The 24,580-nt window shown below is 41.4% G+C and overlaps 1 protein-coding gene across 1 annotated transcript; it reads left to right on the top strand.

The window, feature by feature from the left end:
• Window positions 1-668: 668 nt before the first annotated feature.
• cxadr (CXADR Ig-like cell adhesion molecule) lies at window positions 669-21,551 on the top strand. The gene is made up of 7 exons (XM_085935712.1): window positions 669-873; window positions 10,845-11,014; window positions 13,250-13,454; window positions 16,948-17,103; window positions 17,200-17,322; window positions 17,585-17,723; window positions 19,170-21,551. Exons 1-7 carry the CDS (start codon window positions 822-824, stop codon window positions 19,447-19,449), a joined length of 1,125 nt encoding a protein of 374 aa, XP_085791838.1. The 5' UTR covers window positions 669-821; the 3' UTR covers window positions 19,450-21,551.
• The last annotated feature ends 3,029 nt before the right edge of the window (window positions 21,552-24,580 follow it).

Genomic DNA, 24,580 nt, shown 5'->3' on the forward strand with positions numbered 1-24,580 from the left:
TCCTCGACTGCAAACTCAAGTATTGTTGTTACTTTTTTGTTTTTTATTTTGAACAAGGCCACATTTTTGTTTCTGTGGTCTTTTACTTTCTATTTATTTTGTATGCGTGTTATAGTGGACCTTATGCAGGTTGTGTAATGTTTGCTTTTTCATTTTCAATAAATTGACAATATTTGCTCCCTCGTTTGTATTCAATGCTGCAAATGAACTATTGTAGTCACCTCTCATCAAAAATCTTTTGTGTAAACTCATAAACATTATCCAACTCTTAAGCCAAAACTTACAATTTTCACATACAAACAGAAAGTATCAATTTCAATCGGATAATGTATGGTTGATAAGCAGCAGATATAAAATGCGTTCACTGTTAAAGCGCTAAAGGGCGGTGATTAACAAAATAGTGTAAATGCTGCCATCTAGTGGACTGATGGCCAAGGTACAGCTCATGAAGTAAGTTTAAAAGGTTACTTCAAGGTACTATCGTCTGCACGTTTTGACGGGTTAAGAGTCAATTCTTGTCCTTGCCATCGCCAATGCGTGATCATTTCATATATTTTCATAAATTTATGATTGCATAACGCAATAACACCATTTAACCTTTAGATGGCAGCACTGTATCAAGTTTCGGCTAATCAAAGGTCACGTGACACCCTGCGGCTCCCTATGCACCTGCAGAGAGGAGAAGGAGGAGCGTGCGGACTTGTCTGGATGCTTTTGGCCAGAGCTCTGCGACCGCCTTTCTCCTTCTGCAAACAAGCCACAAGTTTTCCCGAGTAAAGTTTTACCGAAACGACTTGGACTGACATTTAACTGCAACGGGGATGGAGGCACCTAACGCCTGCTTGTGGTATTTGCTCATCAGCATTTTGGGGGGTAAGTTTTCTGTCATTAAAGGCGACTTGGATTCCGAGGATATTTTTCCGAGCTGGTAGTGCGAGTGGTCAGCCGCGCTGTGTCTTTTTTGGAATGTTAAAAACCAGTGGCGAGAAATTGCACACTTAAATTGTTTAAATTAATTATGCGCTGATAACTTTATTGTATTTTCAGGACCTGGATAAGTAGTAAGGTGTGCATAGGTAGTGCTTAGTAGAAATATCATAATTAAAAAAATATATATATATATATATTGCAATGCTCAGCTGGGGCCAATTCCGATCCAAGGTCAGTTTCAGCATAAATAATTAAGCGTCGCAACTACTCTTGTCTCAATAACTTGAATGAATGACATTATGCACTTAGATTATGAATTTGATATGCTAAATTGAAATAACCCATATGTACACGTTTATGTGGCCTCTTTTGATTAACATAATGGCTGGAGGTTTTTTTTAAACCTGTGGCTGTCATGTAGCGCTTCAAAGTGCGCACTCTAACAAATAAAAGTAAATGCAACCTTGTATTTCCTTGTGCTTGTGTTGGCTACTAGTTACTATTTAACTCTAGTGACCTTTTATTTAAGATTACTAATGTGGCCCATTGAACTTAAAGTCACCCATTTGCTTAACATATCTCTCTTTTAAGCACATTTTCCTATTTCAATATTTTTTTTTGATTATGATATCACAATCCCTTTATTATGTCACAATCCCTTTATGTTGCTTTAAAGTGCAGAACGTGTTGTGAAGTACATGGGTGTGTTTAATGTCCTGGAATTTACTTTGAAACTCACAATACTAACTCCTCCCACGCTGAAGTGGGATTGTGTTTTTGTTTCACTATGTTTTCTATTAAGAATTGCTTTTTAATTTGAAATAAATTCCACGGAGCAGTTAGTGGCATTTTCTTATTAGCATCAGAGTAACAAAGAAATGCTTTGTTGGGATTGTGGGGCATACAATGTTTAGATTAAGAGCAAATTTTTTTTTTTTTTTTTACACTTCTTTTGTCTCATGGTTCACATTGTTTGTGCTTGTGTGTGTGTGTTTGTGCTTGTGTGTGTGTGTGTGTGTGTGTGTGTGTGTGTGTGTGTGTGTGCGTGTGCGCGTGTGCTAGTTTGGACTCATTATCATCCCAATGGCAGCCTGGCCTCATCATTTGGGCAATGTTCCACTTGAGCAGTCAGGAACAGTATCTGTCGAACTGGTCGCCTTCTTTTGACAGTTTTGTCTTCAGGAGTAAATCATATCTGTAAAGCGCTTTTTAAATGCTATTTCTGCTCTACTTTCTTTGTGCATTTTTGACTGAAAATAAATTACTACAGTTGAACCGTGAGGAAAAGGAATACAAGTGCTTTGGACAGATAAAACGTCAAATCAACAATCTCGTTAATTGTGCTGGTGTAACCTCGCCCGCCATCTGTTATGCAAACAATCCTTCATTTCTTCCCACCGTTTTGAAAGTTACCACTTAAAGCCGACCTTCACGACAATACGTCTGTGCTTTCCTCTTTACGTCTACCACTGGCTCTTTAGGTCAATACTAGAACAATGTCACTGACCTGGGAAAAAAAACAGAAACCTGAGGAAACAGTAGGCGCAGAGTGCAGTTACCTGATAAGAGTATAAGTGAAGGCTGTGGCCAAGAGCCGGTTGCTTAGTTACCTTTTGAAAACACACACGCAAGTGATCCCGTCCGTGAATGCACTTTGTGTGTCGACTGCCTATGTGGTTGTTTCGAAAAGCTCCCCTCCCCCATTACATGTTTTTGTTGTTGTTGTTCTGCATCCTACGAATATCTTACCTAGCATGTGTGTGATCAGGATTGTTGTTGTTACTAGCAGAATAACTGGCTTTTTTTTTTTTTTAATTTGTAATGTAATAGAGCCTGTCAAGGTTCATAGGTGCCTCCGTCCTCCATTGTCATTGGCCCCCGGGGGCACGGCTGGTAACGAGTCCAGGTCACATTGGTTGCCATCACTTCCCTCCTGACACAGGTTGCACCTAAGCAGCCGCTCACTGTCGCCCTGCCCTTGAAATCCAAGCGGGAAACACGTGGAATTAGATTACACTGCTCTGTCCTCCACAATTTGAAGATGGAGACCATGAATATTCACAGTGCCTCACCAGCCTGCCGCCAACCGCTGTTAAACGATACGGGAATGTGAAATCCTGTTCCCGCACTAGCTCATCCCTCTTTTTCTTTCCCCTCCATTTCATTTCGGTATAACTCAACGAACAAATTACCGCTTCGTATAAAAATGAATTGATTAATAGTAGCTCTTGTTTCCCGGTTCAGTTAAGGGCCGAGCAGCCGGTCTGTATTCCGTTGTGACGGGTAGGGAGTAAAACGTCCTTCACGGGGGATCTTGCCAACGCATTCTTGTGTGAAGATTCTGGAAAGAGTTGTTTCTTTACCATCTTGTTTATTTCAAACTGATCATAAGGTTGTTTCATTTTAGTCACACACATTTGTTGACGTTGGACCATAGTGTGGTCAAATCATTTATAAGAGTATTTGAGAAGAAAAATGCTTTACTTGGCCAACTTCAACGGAAGCATTTTACACAAGGTCATTGCGGTGCAGCGGTGCAGTTTCTGCCCCCCCCCCCCTCCCCCCCTTCCCTTGGTGGCCATCGGTTATCTCGCCCAGCTTCTGCGTGGGTGATGAATACCCTCAAAGCACATTCATCATTTAGCCGCCACTTGATGCCCAGCCTCTCAGTAGCCTTTGCTCTTAATGGCAAATAATAAAGAGCTCAGGGACAAATAAGACGTTGCTGTGATGATGATGATGATGATGATTGCACACATTTGTTAAATGATCATGTCAGAGCTCAGGATGTTTTTTTTTTTTTTTTTTGGGCAATAATGAAGTCTTGTCATATTGAATCGGTGTGGTAAGCATTCCTTCTCACATTTGAGTTGTGAGAAGATAATTGCATTGTCTCCTCCCAGCAATAAAACCCCCGCGCTTTCTTTTCTAAGAACAGTCGAGGTAATTGTTTGTCTAATCTTGAAAAATATTGGGGCTCTGAAAGGGCGGCTATAAAAAGGTCGGGGGGGGGAGGGAGTGAGCAAAGCAGCTGTTGATGGAGACGATTTTAGCGCACCTAGCTCATTAAAAAACATCACACATTGTTCGGTAGGATTGTGGAAAAAGGCAAATAATGTCTGCTGAGTCTTTCATTAGTCTCGCTGGGATTCGTTTTTTCTTTTAATCATCAGGTCATATCAAATGTACTGTGGATAAAAGTGTTTGTGTGTGTGTGTGTGTGTGTGTGTGTGTGTGTGTGTGTGTGTGTGTGTGTGTGTGTTATATCGACATTGTCACCTTTTCAGCATCAGCTTGACCTCTCGAATGGCGTGACCCTATCGACCACATTAAATATGCCAATTTATGTTTTAATCTTGTTCGGCAGCCGAGGGAATAATCAATCACTATTAGCTGTTCCGAAGCAAAAAAAAAAAAGAAAGAAAGCTTGGCCATTCCATGCCTTTCAGTAATCTATGCACTTTGTAACTGGATGACTCAGCAGTCGGTTTTCCCCGAGTACCGTCCAGTAGGATCTATTAAAACCAGCCAGGAGTCTAAGGTCTTTATTTTACGTTAACATTTTCCCGCCAATATTTTATTCATTTCGTTAGAGACTGCACACATGAAAAAAAAAATGACAGATACTTAAGAGGAAGTTGACCCTGACATTTTCTATGTGCATTCAATGTGGGCCATTGTTGACTGTCAGATCCTCTTTGTCTTCTTCCACTGTTTACAACTTCTACTTTCTCCTTTTGTTTTCTGCCAACTCCAAAATGACACTACATAATAGCGGCAAAAATAGTAGTAAAAGTTATCAAAACGTTTCTTTTTTTTTTTTTTGTTGTTTTTACCGGAAAACATTTGTGCGAAATTCTCGTTTCTGAAAATGGTTACTGATAGATCCTCGAGACGCCAGCTGTTAAATTTATGAGTGGAAGCCATGTGTTTTTCTTTTACTTTTTTTTTTTTTTTCCAATTTAGCCCGTAAAGATGATTCCGATAAGAGCTCCCAGGTGACTCTTCAACTTGTGTAGCTGGCGCGATAATGTTGACTTTATTGTTTGGCTTCTGTTATTTGTCCTCTTGACATTGAAAATGAGGCGTTGCCCTCCGTGATCTTTCGGCCCTTTTTTTTTTTTTTTGTCTTATCTCCAGTCAAGTTACGGGTCAGCAAGGAAACCCAGACTTTAAATTTAAATCGAATCTCTTCTTTATTGATATCGCCCATGCAAAATGCATATTTCTTTTGTAATTATACAATTTTATCTGAATTTGACCAGTCAAACACAAACTTAAATGTATCATCATCTAATAGTTGAACAATATATTGTCTCAAATATATTGTACGTCTTTCTAGTGTGCCATGGCTTTACTGGATTGCCACTTTTTTTTCCCCTTAACTAGTTCAGCTAGGTTATTTTTAACATTCCCAAATTGCATCTTGTCACTTAACGTTGTATGCGTTTTTTTGCGTCTGTGCTGAGTGTGCGAGCTGGAGGCATGAATAAACCCGGAGGCCCCTGTTAAGCTGTAACAACAACTGACAGTCTTTGCCTGTGGCGTCCTACAGGCTTCATTACCCAGGTGTGTTTACAACTTTGGCTTTCAAGAACCTCCGAGTGAAGAAGAGACTCTCCAGCTTCGCAAACATCTGCTCTGGCTGTCCTGGCTCTGCCAAGATAAAATGTAGAAGACAAAAAAAAAGGGGTTATCCATCTTATCTGTCAACAGCTTTCTTATCTTGATGTCCTGCTGGAGTGTCTTCACATAGAGGACAGGAAGGGACAGTCTGTGTTGGAACATTCTTAGTAAATCCTCAGAATTTGAGCGGATGGCATGAATGTGTTTGGATGTTTTCATCTGTGCTCATGTTCTCCGGGGTTTCAGCAGTCAACAGATTTTTTTTCATTGGGATAATGTTAATGTGGTGATGCCTTTGACAGAATGAGTTGGCGGCGGTATAACAAATATTGAAAGTAGCGCTACTCACGGGAGATAGAAATTCTTTGGCAGATGTGGAATGAAAAGTTGTGAAGTGGAAGTCTTGTGTTAACCTGTCCATGAATTTATTTTTATTTATTTTTTATAAGAAATAACATTTTATTATTGATTGTTTTGCATCCTGGTTCTAAGCTCATCCATGTCGTTTTGCCAAAGTAACTTTCTTTGAGTCCATCACAAGTCTGGATGAAGTCGGATTTGCTGTACTGTATTTAAGTCGGAGTGTTTGATCAATGTTGCTGCCTCCTGATCTGAGTTGGAACTTGGCCGTGTGCCCTGGGGCACTCACAAAGGCTGGGGCGCCAGCAGGGGCCCGGTCCGTATCAGGCAGGCCCACTGTATTTATTTTGGGGGATGGGGGCGGGCGGTATTTTATGAAGAGAAACCCCTGTGTCAGGACAGACGAGGAGACACCACACCCCATTGAGCTTTGTGGCCCTCTCGGTCTTTTCTAAGCTTTTCGTATAATTTTCTGGGCTGGATTGTAACTGCAGGTCTGATTACCTCATGTATGGCCCTATTGTTTGGCTCACGGATTGGGAATTTCAAAATATCATGTTGATCTGATCTGGTGTGGCATTCAAGGATTTCGATTCACTTTTTAGCTTTGCTTGGAAAAGAATACCTGATATCTGATGGCTTGCATTTTTTTTTTTCTTAATGCCAAACCGGAAGCCAACACATAAATGGTGTATCTTTGTGGTGATCTTATTCAAATAATGTTATTTTCGAAACCTCGTCAGCCATGAGATATGAGTTCTGCGTCTGTACTATTTATTTGTGCTGTAGCCATCTATTTTGCACCACTTCTCAAGCCATGCAAACTATTTTCACATGCTCTCTAATTGCTCCCAGGGAATTGTATTCTCCCCTGCAAAATCTGGCCGACATGATTTTGTGCTTCTCCAGTATCTCTGACTGAAGCTTTCCTGTAATATATTCCCCCCCCCCTCCTTTTTTTGTTGTTGTTGTTGCTATCTACTGTGTAACAAAAATACATTTTGTAAAGCTGTTTACATCTAATATTTATTTTCAATATGCTGCTTTTCCTGTTTAATTTCCTCCAAGACTATATTGTTACTTCTGCAGTTTTTTTTTTTTTTGTAATCATGAGGATGTTATCGGTGTTGCTTTGTGTCAACGTGCAACATTGTGATGGGCTGGGCCAAGTAATCAATGGAACAATCCATTCTAAAATCCCACAAGATAAAATGTTTCTTTAGTTTGTTGCTGATCAAACCTCTAGTGACCAAAAGGTTGGCAAATGGCGGTACTGTTTTTAAAAAGTGCACATCCCCCTGACTATGACATCGCAAGTGCAATTAAGACTTGCTGAGTTTTTCCATTAACTGACCATTAAATTCCAAACACCAATGGGAATTGCAATCTCTTCCCTCTTGTCGGTAGTTACTTTGTTGCCTCTATCGTTCAGCACCACCGGGTATTTCTCACGCATTTAAATACATGAATTAAGTCATCCCCTTTTGAATTATTATTGCAGCAACATGAACTGTTAATAATAATCAAGTTTGTGCAGTCAATTTGAAACAATGTTTTCGAACGAAAGGATGCAAATTCAAATATTTACCCGATTCATCGATTTAAATAATCGAAAGCTTAATCGATCATTAATCGTTCGTAGCAGCCAATGTGAGTACCTATAAAATCTTCTGTGAATGTCCACTGCAATGAAATCAAAACACGGCCCACGGGTCCACTATAAAAGCTGTCAAATGGCCGTGCAGCAAAAAGTGCGTGCCGTTTGTCACCCCCCCTTCATCATTTAATGTCCAATTATGTCAAAACAGCCTTTAGGTCATCCTCACTGGCAATTGATGGCTGCACTGCGTGCAAAAGTGGAGCTTTCAGGCCGCATTACAAGCACAATCTGAATGCTTCAACATTCCCAGCCATTCCAACGCTAAATAAACGTCACTACACACGCATCGCTTTCAATTCCTTTGGGTACACTCGGGCGAGTATTCAAAGGCTTTCCTTCTGAGCGCCAACCAAGTTAAGAAGTTATCTTGTGCTGTGAGCAAGATAATTGATGTTCTCTCCGGCACAGTCACAAGGGGACGGGCTTAACTGTTTGTGATGGGCGAGTGTCTAAGCTATTTAATTTACTCATTCCACTGCCCCTAGACTGCTATTTCACAATAATGAATCACTACTGTGGTGTTTATTCAATCATTATGTCCTATTCAGGAAAATGTTTAGTCTCCTTTTTAAAAGGCTGTTTGGATTTCTTTTTATCTTTGTAAAGCTAATGGACCATCATATATTTCGGATCATGATCCAGCCCAAATGATTTAATCATGTCTTTTCCCTGGCCAGTAATAATACACCTTAAATACAGAAAAGTTAACAAATCAGTTTCCAAATTGAAATTTATTTTGAAGTTGGAGGACCTAAATTGTAACCGGCTTCCATTCAACCTGCCATCTAGTAAACGTGCCTGCCTTTTTTTTTTTTGCACTGCCCATTGTCACTGAAGCTCTCCCTTTTCCCCTCTTAATGGCGCCGTCTCAATCGCCACTGCAAGCCACCCTTCTCCGAGGCTTTGGTTGCCAGGAGACGAGATTCACTCCCCATTGTATGCCGACAAAGGTGGAGGGGGGTCGCCGCAATCAGTAACATTGCGGAGAATCGAAGGTCTGTTGGCTCTGTGTAGTCACTCCTCAAGTCCTCGGAGGGAGAAGGACATACAGTAGCGTTGGCACCATTGGTCAATGAAAGTATTGAATGGGAAATGCTGACAGGCTGAATTCCTCACGCTTGTTTTCAGTCTCTCAGTAACCGTGCTTGACCTACTGTAGTAGAAACTGAACTGGGAGAGTAGCAAATCCAGTGGCTGAGATTTTACAAATATCGTTAAAAGCTTTGAATACTGGATGCAAATTCTAAAACCTTCTTTGAGGCAGTTGTTGAATTTGTAAATTGATTCATTTAATAAAATGTTCAGTCTGCATTAAAGTGTATTACAAAATGTCTTATTATTTATTATTTTACTTCATATAATTCAAATCACTTATTTTTATGATTCTCAAATTATCAATCCCATGAATTCGGTCTGCCTAGTTAGTTTTGACCAATAATAGTCAGACACATTTATTTTCAAAGTTAGGAGTCACTTTTTTTTTTAAACAACTTTATTTAGCACCCCTTAGAATTAATTTAAATTCCCTAAACAACCCTATAAATTGTATGTGTGGTAGGTAATGTCTTTTTTTTATTTTATTTTATTTTTTTCTGACCCACATTTTGTTTTGACGTCGTATTAGCAGTTGAGTTGTGGTCATCGACATTTTGCACAGTTCCGGACTATCTGGATTTGCCAGGTGTATCGCTTCCCATGTGTTGACTGAATTTGGAATCAAGCGTTACACTCTGTGTGTTCCTCTGCCCTGGCACTGCCGTCACCTGAGAGCCACCGGCCAAGCCGAGCCGAGCCGCCTTTTGCATACACAAAGCTGACATGATATCATCTTTTAAAACTTCACATATCTGTGTACTAATATAATATTTCAGATAAATCCTATCTGGTCCATGATTGATAAGTGTAACTTATTAGAGAAAAGTAGTTTTGTTCTCCCTTTACAAGCACCTTTGACAAATTCCCGAGCTTCCACGTCACAATGTTTTAAAACTGTTTTATCCATTGGAAGAATGACAGTTTTCTCAATATTACTTTAGCCAAAGGCAGTGGCTGGCGCCCATGGGAATCTGTCAAAATGTTCAAGAGACCAGCTGGAGCAGTGATGTCAAAAGTATGTTTGTGCAAACGCTCAACGGATTTAAGCCTCAACAACTGTGCACTTGTGTGGTGTATTTTAATTCACTTGTGCAAACATGGCTCACTTCCAGCATGAAATTGAGCTGATGCTTTTGAAATGAGCCAGAGAGCTCAACCTGTAGCTACCGTTGATTATGCGCACCGGGCAAGGATCTTGGACTTGATCTTATCCGATAGTCTGGAGTATTAAAAGAGGTAGTAAAACATTCAATGGCTCGGGATGTTGTTCCAAACTAGATTTGTGTGTATGAAAATCTTTGCGGGATAGAAATCATCTCCTAATTATTGTAATCCTTCCAGAAATAATATGCAAATGTTGCTGTTAATGAAGAGCTCACACTTGCATGGTTTGGCAATTAGTTTAATTACCGTTGCAAGTTTAGTCATCTTCGTGTCTTGAAATGAGACTTTTTTTTTTTTTTTTTTTTTTATTCAAGAAGGATAAAGAAGGATTGCTCTTTCTTTTTTTTTTTTTTTTTTTAAAACTGCAGGAAATTTAAGTGACATCTGTCAAGTGTTTTGTTTATAATGTTATGTTTGTTACACCTTGCATTTAAGCAGCGACATATGGTGCTGGTTTCTTTTTTATTTATTTTTCATTTTATTTTTTTTAAGCCAGCCACCCGCTGATTCAAAGGTGGATGGCTGTCAAACGGATTTTAATGTTTTGAGACAGCATGTGACAACTTCATTCTCTATGCAGCCTCCCTTTTACATACTGGGCTTTAAATGTCTCATTGAATGGAGAATATTAGCCCAGAAAATTAGACCCATTCGTTCGAAGAATAAATGCTCGGCTCAGTTTGCAACATGCATTGGTTATCACTTAAGGTATGCTCTATTACTGTGTTTTTCACTGTGTGTTTTACCTTATGCATATTTTAAGAGGTACTTCGCTCCTCCAACGCCATGTAGCCATAGTTATTTTATGAGTGCAACATTCTTTGAACCAAAACATTTGACAGCTTACAGGTTTCCTTTTTTTTGTCTGCTCTGCAAGTCACTGTCAATTACATCAGTGAGAAAAACAAATTATTTCAATTATACTCTAGTTTTAAAACAATTTGTTGGTGTTGCAGTGTGTAATGGTTGACAGTCTTTTTTTTTTTTTTTTGTATTTGTGTCCGCACAGGTTGGACCATTGGACTGGAGATAACATCCACAGGGCCGACATCCATCGAGAAAGCCAGCGGTGAAAGTGTAAAGCTAGAATGCATGTTTAGTTTAAGCCCTGACGATTCCGGACCGTTGGATATTGAATGGAGCCGTCTGTCGTCAGACAACCAGAAGGAAGACAAAGTGGTATGTGGCAACTTGAACATTACCGTAGTTCTTTTCAAACTAAATTGTCGTGACCTTCTGCTGTTGCTGAAACATTTGTAGAAAATCACCAGAGATAGTTTGAGCAGAAACAGCGAACGGGAAATGTGCCAAAATACCTCTACAGAAATGCTTTTATTTTATTTTGATTTATTTTGATTTATTGATTTATTTATTTAATTTTTTTCAACTTATGTACGCCCCCCCACAAAGTGAACAAAAATCCTGTTTGGCCAGTGTTTGGGTTTTGGCATCAATGTACCGTGCCTGCATGGTTTATTAAACAAGAGGTGAAATGAAATACAGAGCCAAACACAAGTTGTGTATTTTCATAAGGGCTTTCAATATATGCACTATGTATGAGCGCATGTAATTTGAGCCACATTCATTTCCAGTGACTTTGTTCTCTCGCCTTTTACTTTGTGTCTCTCTCACACACACACACACACACACACACACACACACACACACACACACACACACACACACACACACACACACACACACACACACACACACACACACACACACACACACGGTAGGAGTGATGGAGGGTTTTTCTTTTTATTCCAGCGCCAGCTAGTTTCTTTCCAGCATGGCACTCAGCCATGTAAAATGAAAACGGCACAAGTCCATGCCTCTCGTGGATCCCCACATCCCCTCAAGGCGTCGACTGTCATAGAAACAGTTTTGTTACTGTTGTTTTTTGTTTACTTTTATTTATATGGATGTGCTCGTATATTGTTGCTTTACTGCAATACCTCACAGCGCTCACAAATATTCCCTCGTAATTTTCTCTTTATGTTGCGCTGGGGTCGGATAGTTTGTTTGTGTAAAAAAGAAGTTTCCCTTGGTATTTGTTACACAAGCATTGTGTAGTCAGTTTTTTTGAAACTTCAACAACTAGGCATACAGTAGTTTTGTTTTCACAATTCCAGATTTTTTACATTGGTTGAGTTAATCACCAGTGAGGGAAGGGCAAGTCTTATGACTCAGGATATTTTGCTGTGGACAAGTGCTGGTGGAATCTGTAAAATGAGTATTGAAACATTGTGGTCTTGTGATTTGCCTCACAAATGACTTGCACCTCTTCCTTTTCCTCACCAAGCAACGGCATCACATGGTAATGACCTCATAATAAAAGTGAAACCATTTTTTTTTTTTTAAACCTCTAAGCCATCCAGAGGTGGTGAATTTATCATATTGTCAATTGTCTCCCCACCAGCCTGTCTTGTCACGTGCTTTTCATTTTAATTCCGCAATGATTTTCTTTTTTTTTTTATTTATTTTTTAGGACTTCATTATTTTCATGGTTATAGTGTTTGACTGATTTAAAAAAAAAAAAAAAAGAAGTAATAACTAGAGGTGTGTAGAAATACTTCCATCTGTGCACCTGTAAGAATTCTTGTCTGGCTGAGCTTGAGGCAATTTAATTTCCGCTCCTTTGTGGTCTCATCTCACATATTGCTGTTATTACTGCCCATGTTCTGTTCCCCAGTGAAAGTTGAAACGTTCACCCCCCTCTCTCTCTGACAACTCTGTGGAATGTTAACTGAATTACCTGTTTAGGTTAATATATACAAGATGAGCACTGACCCCCTTTAACCCTTTCGCTGTTTCGTACTAGCAGAACTATTCTTCCGTTCAAAATGGTTTGGCAATCTGGATTTTCTCCAAGGGGGTTTGCCTCCACCAATAACTTCATTCTTTTCCGTCCGTGCCATGATTAGTTTTCCCTGTTCTGTTCTGAAAGAAAATGTTGACTATAAGCCTTTCTTTTTGCCTTCACTGGCCTTCTTTTTTTAAGACCCAGAGTGTGGGTGTGTTTGTGTAGGTGGATAAGAAGGGGGGAGTGGACATAATTGTGGTCGCCTGTCCTTTGTTGACACAGCAGGTGTTGATTTGACTCCACACTGGCCGCTTTGTTTGTTCCACCTTGGCTCCACTTGGGAAGACTGAAGGACATTGTGATATAAAAGAGCTTACTTTTACTTCTCTGGATACGTATATTTCCCCAAGCTTTCGACATTGTGGATTAAATGTTGCGTGCAAATGTGTACTCAATATGATGGGGGTGTGCCCTTTTTGTGCAACATTATTCAAAATGTCTAGACTTTATATATCCAGTGCATGTTTGCATTTGAAAATCTTTTTTTTTTTTCCTCGATTCCATATGAATAGACGGATATTCAAACGTGTGCTCTCCTCTGCAACCAGGTGATCCTGTATTCAGGCGACAGGGCCTACGAGGATTACTATCCGGCTATGAAGGGGCGAGTACACTTCAATTCAGCCGACCCCAAGAACGGGGATGCCTCCATCAACCTGACAGGCCTGAGGTCGTCAGACTCTGGCACTTTCCAGTGTAAAGTGAAGAAGGCTCCTGGTATTCGTGGAAGAAAGATGCTGCTGATTGTCATGGGTGAGTAAGATAAAAGCAAAATAAAAAGAAAGCTAGCCACCGTAGGTACCCTCAGCGTTTTTTCCGTCTCTCCTCTATATGCAGTCGAAATCACACACGCTTTGCCTCGCTTGGCTGTTTTGATTTAATCCCTACTAAAATTGAGAACATACCCTTCCCAGAGGCTGTAGACCACTGACCTCCTCGTGTTACAATTCTGTGTTCACCCACCCTGATTGTCAAAAGTGATCATCTTTTACCTCAATATTGAGGTCATTATTTATCGCGCATATCTGTCTTAAGTACGTTTTATTTATTTTTTAGTTGGATTTTAAAAAGAACTCTTCATGCAGCATTGATGTTCATTTATAATTAACTGACTATAAACGTCAATATTGGATGTATTTTCCTTGTATATGCATTCGAAATGAGCTGGATTTTAATAATAATGCAATTCTTTATTTTTTACACAGGCTAGAAAAGTGACTCATCCCAGTTATGTGTTAGATAACTTTCTGCAAACAACACTCATGCATATGTGTTGCTGATTGGTCCACTGATCAAATGAGGTTGAAAGTGAAATTCCTCCTGATTGTGCGTCTGGGAGAAAACAAGCTACATGTAGCACTCTTGTGAGATAAGCGCTACATTGTGGCCTTATCGTAGCCATGTGGGCTATTTCAGATAGTCGCTTTCCAAAAATGGCTCACATGGACTGCTCCCACCAGTTGAACCAGAAATATTCCAGCTATTGTGCAAATTTCAGAGCTGTTGACAAAGCTCTAATGAAGGTTGTTACTGTAAACACTGAGTTTGACTTGATTGGGACTATGAATTCCTGAAGTTGTTACTTGACTTGACTTTACAGTAAGTTAGTTTTGCAAACTAAGTTGTTTTTTCTTGGACGACGCGGGATAGTATTCGATTTCATTTGAACTCTGAGCAGATGAAATTTGATAGATGAACCTGATGCTCTGAAATGTTCCTCAGAAAGGTTGGTGGCCCCTGAGGCAAAAATACAGCATCAGTGACAGGTTGATGTCACTGGCCTGCTCCACTGACAGACTGAGAAACTCCTTTAATTCAAACCCGGGAGCGAAACACCAATATCACATTCCTTCAACTTTATTGTACATCTTCCACACTGATCTCCATGCAGCGTATTAATAAATAGTCTAAGAACTCGGAATTGTACAACCTTGTCCAAGGTCACTCGTCTTAATTTTTGACAAACACTTTGACGATTCCCATACAGTGCTACTTCTTGTCTCTATCTATTAGCTCTTGTGTCCTTGGATTTTGTCGTGTGTGACAGACATTCCCATCCGCTAACACACTAAATGTGACCCAGCTCTGGTGGTGGTTAATATGCTAGAGGCTACATCTCTGACAGGTAGCTAGCTATTGACCCCAGGGCCAGGGATGTTCTTAGCAAAGACACACTGACAAGGAGAAGCCAGGGCAATTTGCTGCCTGCTCTGCATTTTACCTTTAGGCCCATCTTGTCATGGTGTGGCTCGTAGCGAGAACACAAACACACGTCTATACTAATATATACAACCGGCCAGGTGTTGCTTTGCCTTGTCACGGCCGATGTTATTTTTAGGAATACACGCATGCTGACAAATGTTCCCCTTAGCTTGTAGCTGGACATTGAAGTTAAGAGTGTGATCATATTTGAGATGTTTTATAGCCTAATTGTTGTCCAATTCAGTTGACTGGATATGTTTTATGAAGATCTACGAGGTCACACAATGATTGTCCGAGTATCCTGTCAAAGGGAAACGTCAGAGATTATCTCGAGGCGTAGTTTAGAATCAACGGGATTCTTTCTAGAGATGCATCAACTGAGCTATCAGGGGGAAATAGATTTATAGCGGCATCCAGATGGGAGAACCATCTCTTTTGCAATCTACCAATCATGACCAGACCAAAACACTTAAAGGTATGTTAGACTTTGGCCAAATACTCCCAAAGGACTCTTGGATTGACCTCTCTTGTGAAAGGCAGACATGGTATTTGGTCATCTCCTGGCCAACGAAGCACCTACAGTGAAACAAAACACTCCCACAGCATGACGCTACGAGGAATGTTTTTCAACAGCTGGAACTTGGAGCCTTGTCAGGAGTGAGGGAAAGATGAATGCAGCAATGTACAGACACGTCCTGGATGAAGACCCGTTCCTAAGCGCTCTTGACCTCACGGGAGGGCAACTGTTTAGCAGAACAACAAGCCCAGGCACACAGCCAAGCTATCAAAGAAGTGGCTTCAGGACAACTCTGAATGTCCTTGAGTGGTCTGGCCAAAACGCAATCCGATTGAACATCTGTGGGGAGAGATCGGAAAATGGCTGCTCATCCAACTTGATGGAGCTTGAGAGGTGCCAAAAATAGGTGTGCCGAGCTTGTGACATCAGGTTGAAATTGATCTCAAAGGAGCTTCAATTTTGGGAAGAAAATCAAATTCAAGTTGACTTTGGGAAAACGGCTGGAACGTAACTCAACGTTGAAAACTGTAAATTCTTTCCAGACACATCGTATATCCAAGCCCACATTAAGGTTCTGCATACCTACCTCAAGTCATCTTTCATTGATTTGCTCTACCTGGCTTTTCTTGAAACGCTTGGCTTTTTTTTTTTCTTCTCTTCAACAATAGCCCTTTCAACTTTTAGCTCCTTCTGACAGAAATGTATGCCACGGTGGATATACACTATATTATTTGCGTATCTAGGACACATGATAGCCTTGGAAAAACCCATAAATCCCAACCCCGTTATTCGTTTTACAATGCCGGTTTAGCTGTACTGTTCCTTCTCTCACCTTCTCCTTTAACCTCATCTTTCAAACAAATAAATGTATTTAGTCTGTAGCGCAGTCGTAATGTGAGATTCCTGCGTGTTCCTAGCCTTTGACGCATCCACTTTCACCTTTTAAAAGATGTCTCGTGAATGTCATCGCTCTCTGACATTTACCGTGTGCGGTCCGTGTTCGCACGTGTGTGTGTGTGTGTGTTGAGGTACAACACAACAGCAGCAAGAGCAGTCGGAACTCAACCTTGGCTTCCATCACACTACCATCTGTCCATCATCTCTTGCTTATTTATTTATTTCTCTCGGTCCTGTATTTAAAATAATACCATGAGCTCTCAAGCACTGTCCGTCTGCGCTTAATCCGGGCAGCCAAGCGCCGCCCTTCCGCTTGACACCTGGTTCTCATCTGGAGCGTTCCATTTCATGCTCTTGTTGAACCCATTACCAACACCATGATGTCAGTCCTGTCAGAGAATACGGCACAGGCTTAGACCGTGGCCCTCTCCGCCTACCCCCAATGCCTGGCTGACAGTGTGTCTGGGGTTCCACCGGTCTGCTTTTAATTTGAAGCGCTGTTTGTTTTTGAACCTCCCATCTCATCTCCTGCCAACCCTGACTGACCAAGGCGTGTTTGCACACATTTTGATTTAAGATGGAGGAGCTTAGCCACCGTACATGTATTTATTTATTTTTTCTCCCTCATAGTTAAGCCATCCAAGCCTAGGTGCTATGCTGAAGGACAAACACAGGAGGGCAAAGACATTGTTCTCCGGTGTACATCCAACGAGGGTACCCAACCCATGCAATACAGCTGGGAGAAGACCAGTAATGGAAAGGTGCTTCCTGCTTCCGGTGTGCTGGGTAATGTTTTTTTTAGTCAATAGCACATAAAAGCTGCTTTCACACCATTTAACGTCCTGTTAAATTCCTTTCTGCATTGCTTTGCCCTTGCTACAGACCCAGTGGGAGGTACCCTTAATGTGAGGAACGCATCTGCCAGCGCATCTGGCACATACCGCTGCACCGCCACCAACCGGGTCGGAAGCGAGGACTGTATACTCTATCTCAATGTCACGCCTCGTAAGTATACTTAACAATCGGGGACTTTTTGTGTCATGTTTTAACACTGCTCAGCAATCAACGATGATGGATGGGTACCAAAGCCTGCACGTTTTTGGTACCGACTGATTTGGGTCGGAGCACTGATTCAACCAAACGCAAAAGGGTCCCTAACCCATTAATAAGAAAAACTATCAATGAATGATTGATTATTATTATGGTGATGATGATGATTATTATTACGATATCAGATCCTTGAAGTCGTTCTCTCCTTTGCACTCAGCTCCCAATACCGCCGGCATCATCGCAGGAGCCATAATTCTTGTACTGCTGATCCTCATCATTATCGCCATCATACTCTTTTGCTGTTGCCGTGCCCGACACAGGAAGAAGTATGAGAAGGAAATCTGCAATGAGATAAGGTACCCAGCCACACTTACATTTGGCTCACTGATAAGGATAGATAATAAATATATCATCTTACATAACCCCTGGTGGTGGGGGGGGAATCTTTCCTAAAATCTAAATACCTGCTGCAAAATATAATATTCGATATTATATAAAAATATAGCAATTGAAAGAAATGTATGTCATCAATCTAGTCCAACATAAAAGATGCAAACGCTTCCGCTGCAAATGTGGTGTGAAAAATGACAAGGCAACATGATTGAATGATGAGGAAATATCGGAATGAAGTTAAATGAAATATGTGGAATGAAGTGACGTAAATTGCTTACCAATATGACAAGCATCATCCGTCATACTAGGTGTGCCTAGGAATTTCTTGCCAGATATAAAATATTGGAAGCAGGCACACTTTTCTTTTCCCCCAGTACATCAGCGCGTAGAAGCGCACACATAAACGATTCCACCCGCCATGATTATTTTTTTTTTCGCCTCCATCAGCGGGTTTTTTTTTTTTTTTTACACCACTCCTCAAATAAACAGCTGTGGTAATCAGTTTGAAAGCTTTGTTTGCTCTGTGTATCCTGTGTCATGTCTGTTGCGCCCGACCGACCGACCCATCCCCTCCCCTCCACCTCCTCCCATCCACCTCTCCATCCGGCCCCCGGGCTCTTTGCAACCAGCAGGCTTACTATCACTCTGCTGCGGACTGAATCTGTCTAAGACCACAATGTGACACTGCTCGCGCTGTAGGACAAAGAGGATTAGACCACTGGTCCTGTCTAGAACACACAGACACACATTTGCTGAAACACCACCCCATGACGCCATGGACAACACAAGCTCTGCAGCCCCTTTGGCTCAGTTTGGGCGAGCATTTAACTGGATTAATGCTTCTTATTAGCTGCTAATGTGGCTGCAGAGGGAGAAGAGGGCATTGGCGCTTTTTGGCGATTCGCTCCACGGGCGATTGCAGTCAGCGGCGTGGCTAAGCGGTGCAGACGTTACCTCCCCCACCCCTCCCATCCAAAAGCGTCTCCTCCACTAATTATTTCATCAATAATTTGTTCTTGGCTTTAAATGAGTCAAGTCGTGGTGTTCTTGAAATGACTCATCTTCTTGAGTCTTCATTGTTGTCCTTATTAAGACTTGTCTAGAGTAAATTGTACTACTTAATTGTAGCATTGTCAAACTTGTTTTTTTTATTGTGGACATGAGCTGATTGTTCATGCTCACCTTTTAAAATATTTCCTTAAATATATATATTTTCAATTCAATCAACAGGTCTATTTTCATACATAATATGACCCACATTATAAAGCACATTATTTTTGTGAATATGTTTGAAAGTTAATATAGCACCCGAACTGAGACATAATAAAAATACAGGAGAAGCAATGGAGGGGATGCTGAGTTTTGTTCCATTTTCTAAAATGTGCCCCCTGATTTTGATTTCCCCTCAGAGAGGACGTTCCTCCCCCCAAGAGTCGCGTTTCAACAGCACGCAGCTTCACAGTGGGTAGCCAGCGTTCCTCTCTCGGCTCCATGTCACCTTCCAACCTGCACGAGTACGCCCTGAAACCCCAATATGACAAGATCCCCTCGTCGGAGGAAGACAGACCTCCGAGCCACACCCCTTTGCCCCCGCCCACCGCTCCCAGGATGGCGGGCCCCAACCTCAGTCGCATGGGGGCCATCCCCGTCATGATCCCTGCCCAGAACAGGGACGGCTCCATCGTTTAACGCGGCCTCCTCTTGCAGAGGGGACGGCAAGACCAAGGGGAGGGACCAGAGCATGGGAGTGGGGGCAAAAGCCACCTAAGATGAAGCTGGAGTTTCAAATGAGACAAAATGAGAACTTACTCCTCCAATGAAGACCTGACTGCTGTGGTGCTGAGAAGAGAATTGAATTTTACCGAAGTCACGCCAGAGCACATCGACCTTTTTTTTTTTTTTCCAGTCACAATTTAGAAACATGTATCCATTTTACTTCCTGGACTTTCTCGCTAAAACATGAACTTGTAGCAGAGTGGTCAATCTAGAAATTTATTGTGTATATAATTGATTTTTTTTTTTTTTAAGAATAGTTGGCCCATGATTTAATGATATTGTATGTTAAGAACAGATCCAGACTATCTATACAGCAGTATGAATGCATGTGTGCATATGTCTGTCTGTGTGTGTGTGTGGCGAGATGAACAGATCAGCACGACAGGATTCGTACCTCGGACAAATTTGGTTGTCAAATGGGATCTCTGAGCAAATGTATCGTTTTTATGTTATGAACAGTTTTGGCTTCAACTATTTGTTTATGTTTATGTCCGCTTTTTGTAATATGTAGAGCTCATTTGTTTTCTTCTACTCCCTACACAATTCTGTTGTGTTGTTAGCAAGTAAGTTTTTGCTAACATTCAACATTCAACAAAATGAGATGCTCTCACCTTTGGAAAAAATTATAATTGTAATCAAATGAAGCCCCCCCCCCCCCAAGTTTCAAATGTCCCATCTGGGATGAGAAGCATAACAATTGGTGATTGGAAGGTTTGTGCATCCTCACTTTGTGATTGGCTGGAGTACCGTGTCTCGAACAGGCTTAAAAAACAATAAGTACCCCCCCCCCCCCACACACACACACACACACACACATGCATTTACCTCCTCAAAAGCTGGCAGCTGGACAACGGGCTTCACTGAGCAATTAGCTTTGAATGTGTTTGACGGCCAAAGGACCAGAACTCCTCTGGTCAGCACACACACACACGCTAGATGTATTAACAGCCCAACGTTCATTATCATCTGTTGCAGTAGTAGCCCCGACCCCCCCCCCCCCCCCCATCTGAGCCAGAGAACACATAATCCTCCTTCTGTGAGGTTGCATTCCAAAGAGCCAGCATCTTGATTAACCTTCTCTCCACGCTCAATATGAAACCTGTCATGGCTTCTGTAGCGTGAATTGAAAATGTTTTAATGAAGCAACATTCCCACTATAGCGTGTGATAAAATAACAGCAGCCACTTCAGTTTCATAATAAAGCCCCTATGCAACTATGTACTGTATCTTCATGCCAGATGAAAACGAAAAAAAAAAAACAAAAGGGGCCATTTTTCTTTTAGGAAAGTTGGGCAAATTGTTTACTTTGTGCTCCAGAGCCTTACTCGTTTTCTTTTTGACTGCTGGCTTCTGTTGTGCCTTGTTTTGGTTGTAGCACATCCACAGCATTGTGGTCTCTTGCATCTTGCTGGATGGTTGCTGTAGTCCACAAAATCCTCTTCTCTCCACTACTGATATTGTCACGCATTTCCACTCATTCACTATCTTAAGAAAGTTTAGTTCATTTGCATTTACTTTCCAACACTTCATTGTGTAATTTTTGCTTGGTTAAAATTAGTGATTATTATTATTATTTTTTTCTGACGAAGAAAGTCGTGGCTGTATTTTGTCCAAGTATTTGTGTCTAATAATACCAGCTGTATGAGTGATGCTCTGCTGTGCTCGATGAATCGGTAATAGTACAAATGTGTGTGAGTGTGTCGTGTGTGTGTGTTTTGCAGTCTGAATGTGAACCAACGTAGAATTCTAGATTCAAATTACGGAAGTCTCGGCGAGTAGTCCCTCAAGAAATACGCTCACAACTTTGCATAATATTAACAATATTAACTGTAGTTTTTTGTAGTTTTTATTTTTATTTTACTAATATTATATGAAGAGCTCCTTTTCAGTTTTGCACTGTGTATGAAATCCAATTATCCATTTTTTTGGTGTGTATTTTTGTGCTGTATTTTTGGAATAAATAAAGTCCTCTGGACACGCAAAAAAAAAAAAAAAAATAATCTAATCCCTGTAAAGCTTTTTTTTTTTTTTTTATATATATTTGCACACAGCATCTGTCTGCTTAATTTCTCAAGACGCGTGCTCTCCAGTGTGTCAACCTCCCGCCGTTTCTTCTCCTCTGATTAATTCTAATCGCTCAGTGAATTCCATTCCCAGACGCTAGGTGAGGCACTTAATGACTAATCAATCAATAAAAGGACAGGCTTCTTTTAACGCGTACCACTCAGCAACCGCATAAACACAGCGCTTTCTGTTTGCCAACCAGCACAGTTAATCCAACGGCTCAATATGTCTACTATTGATTCTTTGTCTGTCACCTGCTGCTGTGGAAGTGTGGCTATTTGTTTCTGCACAGGATTTACTTTTTTTTTTTAATTACAGCCTATTTGCTCTGTTAGTTAATGCACTGGCTAATTACCTTCACTGCCAGCCAGCACTAATCAAAGTTGCGTTGAATTAGTGCTGCCATTTAAAATGCCAGATTATAAGAGACGCCTCATTAATGTGTGGAATCATTTAAATCTCATTTTTGTGACTCCCCCCCCCCTGATGGTTTTAACGGTATGCCGGTCATCTGGATCGATAGCGTATTATTTGCCAGTAGCTCGGCCTCGTGCGGGCCGTCGACAGGTTGTCAATAAAGGGACGAAAGCACTTAGTAGCCGTGCAAAGCGGACATGCATTGGTATAATTGGATGTCAGTAATAGATAGGACCCTGGAGCATTGATCTGTGCCTAGTCGAAGTCACTCATGGAGTTTAATGGCTCCCCGGCAGTTTGTGTCAGGATGGCTCAGCCACGAAGCGCCATCCCGTAAATGGATATGTCGGGATGTAATGGTATTTTTATGGCCGTGTATTCCAAATAGCCATTAAAATCACGTTAGCGGTCGGTGTGTACCAATTCTGATTTACAAACAAAATGCTGTTCTGCCATTGCAGCCTCGTATTTATTTACGTCCCTTTTTCTTAACACGTTCAGTGCCATTAACGGGTATATGAATGAGTTAATGTGCTTTGCAATGCAATGCACCTAGGGATTTGTGTTTACACCCCCCCCCCCCCCCCAGTTTGCTCACTCAATCTTGCCCGTGTATGGTATTAATTGTTTGCGCAGATCAAGGAGAACACCGTGGCAGAAGGATGGAAGGAGGGATGGGGGAAGGAGGGATGGGGGGGGGACTCATTGGTGATCCAGGAGGGTTTCCTTGGCAACCTTATCCGGTGGTACACAGTTTAAGCCGGCTGCTAGCGGGATGATTTATCTTGTAAAGTGTGATTCGCTCTCCTGCTAACAAAAGAGGCCTCTAAAAGCACGGGTCTCATCAAAGTCGCTCTCCTCCAGCGTGACGTCGGCTGTCACATGCGTTAAGCCTTCTGCCATTTTTAGAAACCTCGCTCGGGTTTGGAGTGGGGTTGCGGGGGGAATTCTGGGTAGGGATAGTGGAATATGCATATGCATGAAGATTGAGCTTCATCGGCTCCACTGGCACAGCAGTGCATTAACATTTGCTTTCCGCTCTCTTAGCACTTGACAGATTATTTTGGGAAGGATGTTGTTATAGCTCACTGGGTCAATGTCACATCAGCCATTTTTGGACCTATAATCGCTCCCTTTTAAGACTCAATGGTGGTGAATTCAGCCATTTTGTATGCCTTTTTAATCAATTTGGCTTTGCACGTTAAGTCTGGATTGTTATTCGTGAATCGTTTTTCCCTTTATCGGCGACCCCCTGAAATATCTTTGGTCCTCCCGGTGTAAAAATTTGAGCTCTGCCAGTGTAATGAGGAGTTGTGTGGTTTCATCACTGGTGGCCCCCTGCTTGCTTATCCTGTTAACGGTGGCTTGGAAATGAAAAATGGGCAAATGGGAATAACGTTGTGTCACTGTGCTGGTGGCGCTCAACCGTACATTACCTCAAACAACCTGCTTGGATAAATCTGGAGCAAGCGAGTCCAAAAGTCATCCAATCATGCTTGTCTGTGAGTCTTGCAGACAGCACAGCTTCACCCGTGAGGCTTTACGCCGCTCTCTCATTTGTCCCCTCTTCCTCACTTGGAGAGGACGAGAAGCTGTTAACAAGCTTCCACCTCTCCCAAATGGTCGATATGAAGTGAGATGTTAAGGGCGGACCTCTTTGCCTGGTGTGTCAAAGTTGCCCACTGTATCGACCCTACTTCCACCACACTCTGCGATGACTAAGACGTGACTTTTGATGAATGACCTTCTTCGCAGTGCCCCAGGGAAATGCGTGAAACAGCATGCTGAGATTAAACTCAGCCCAAATGCATCCCGTTATTTCGAGATTCCCCCCCCCCCCCCCCTTCCTCTGACTCCAGGGGTAGGGACGACTTAGTCTGGTGAATTTCATGGATCAGTGAGGTGATGCTCATCAGTGGATGTGACATTTCATTCACTGGCGGGAACATAGTGTGTGTGAAAGAGACCCAGGAGACGCTTGTGTCATGTGAGGGCAACTCGACGGAGGTGGAAGAGGAAATAGTGTTGCAACCGTGCAATGGCTTGGAAGCTGTCAAGTGCTCAGTCCTAGTTGGAGGGGTTCTAAGTAGCTGTAGCGCTACTGCTAGCTAAGATGGCGAAGAGCATTGTTGATCTTTCAGAAGTGGCATGCAGGTTCTGTAGGAATCTTTTTTTGTAAATATTATTTTCAGGGAATCTAAAAAAAAAAGCACATTTTGCAACATATAGCACAAGTTTTTTTAATTATGATTTATTTTATTATATTTTATATTATTCTATTTTTTTATTATATTATTTCTTTTGTTTTTATTTATTTTTATTTTTTCACATTTTTGCCATTGACTGCAAATGACTAAACATTATGAAATGACCTAATTTCACTTTGGAAAACAATTCAGAGGTCAAACAGCATCAGAACAGCTTGTGAATGCCCCTAAGCCAAGTCAGGTATTTTTTCCATTCACCCACATAAAATTGCCGCATGTCATTGGCCACTTTCTCCCATTCATGTTATTTTGGGAGTCATCTTGCTGTATCGTGAGCACAATATGTCACAGTATGT

This window comes from Syngnathus leptorhynchus, chromosome 17 (assembly GCF_054491065.1).
Source record: "Syngnathus leptorhynchus isolate UIUO chromosome 17, UIUO_Slep, whole genome shotgun sequence".
NCBI lineage: Eukaryota > Metazoa > Chordata > Actinopteri > Syngnathiformes > Syngnathidae > Syngnathus > Syngnathus leptorhynchus.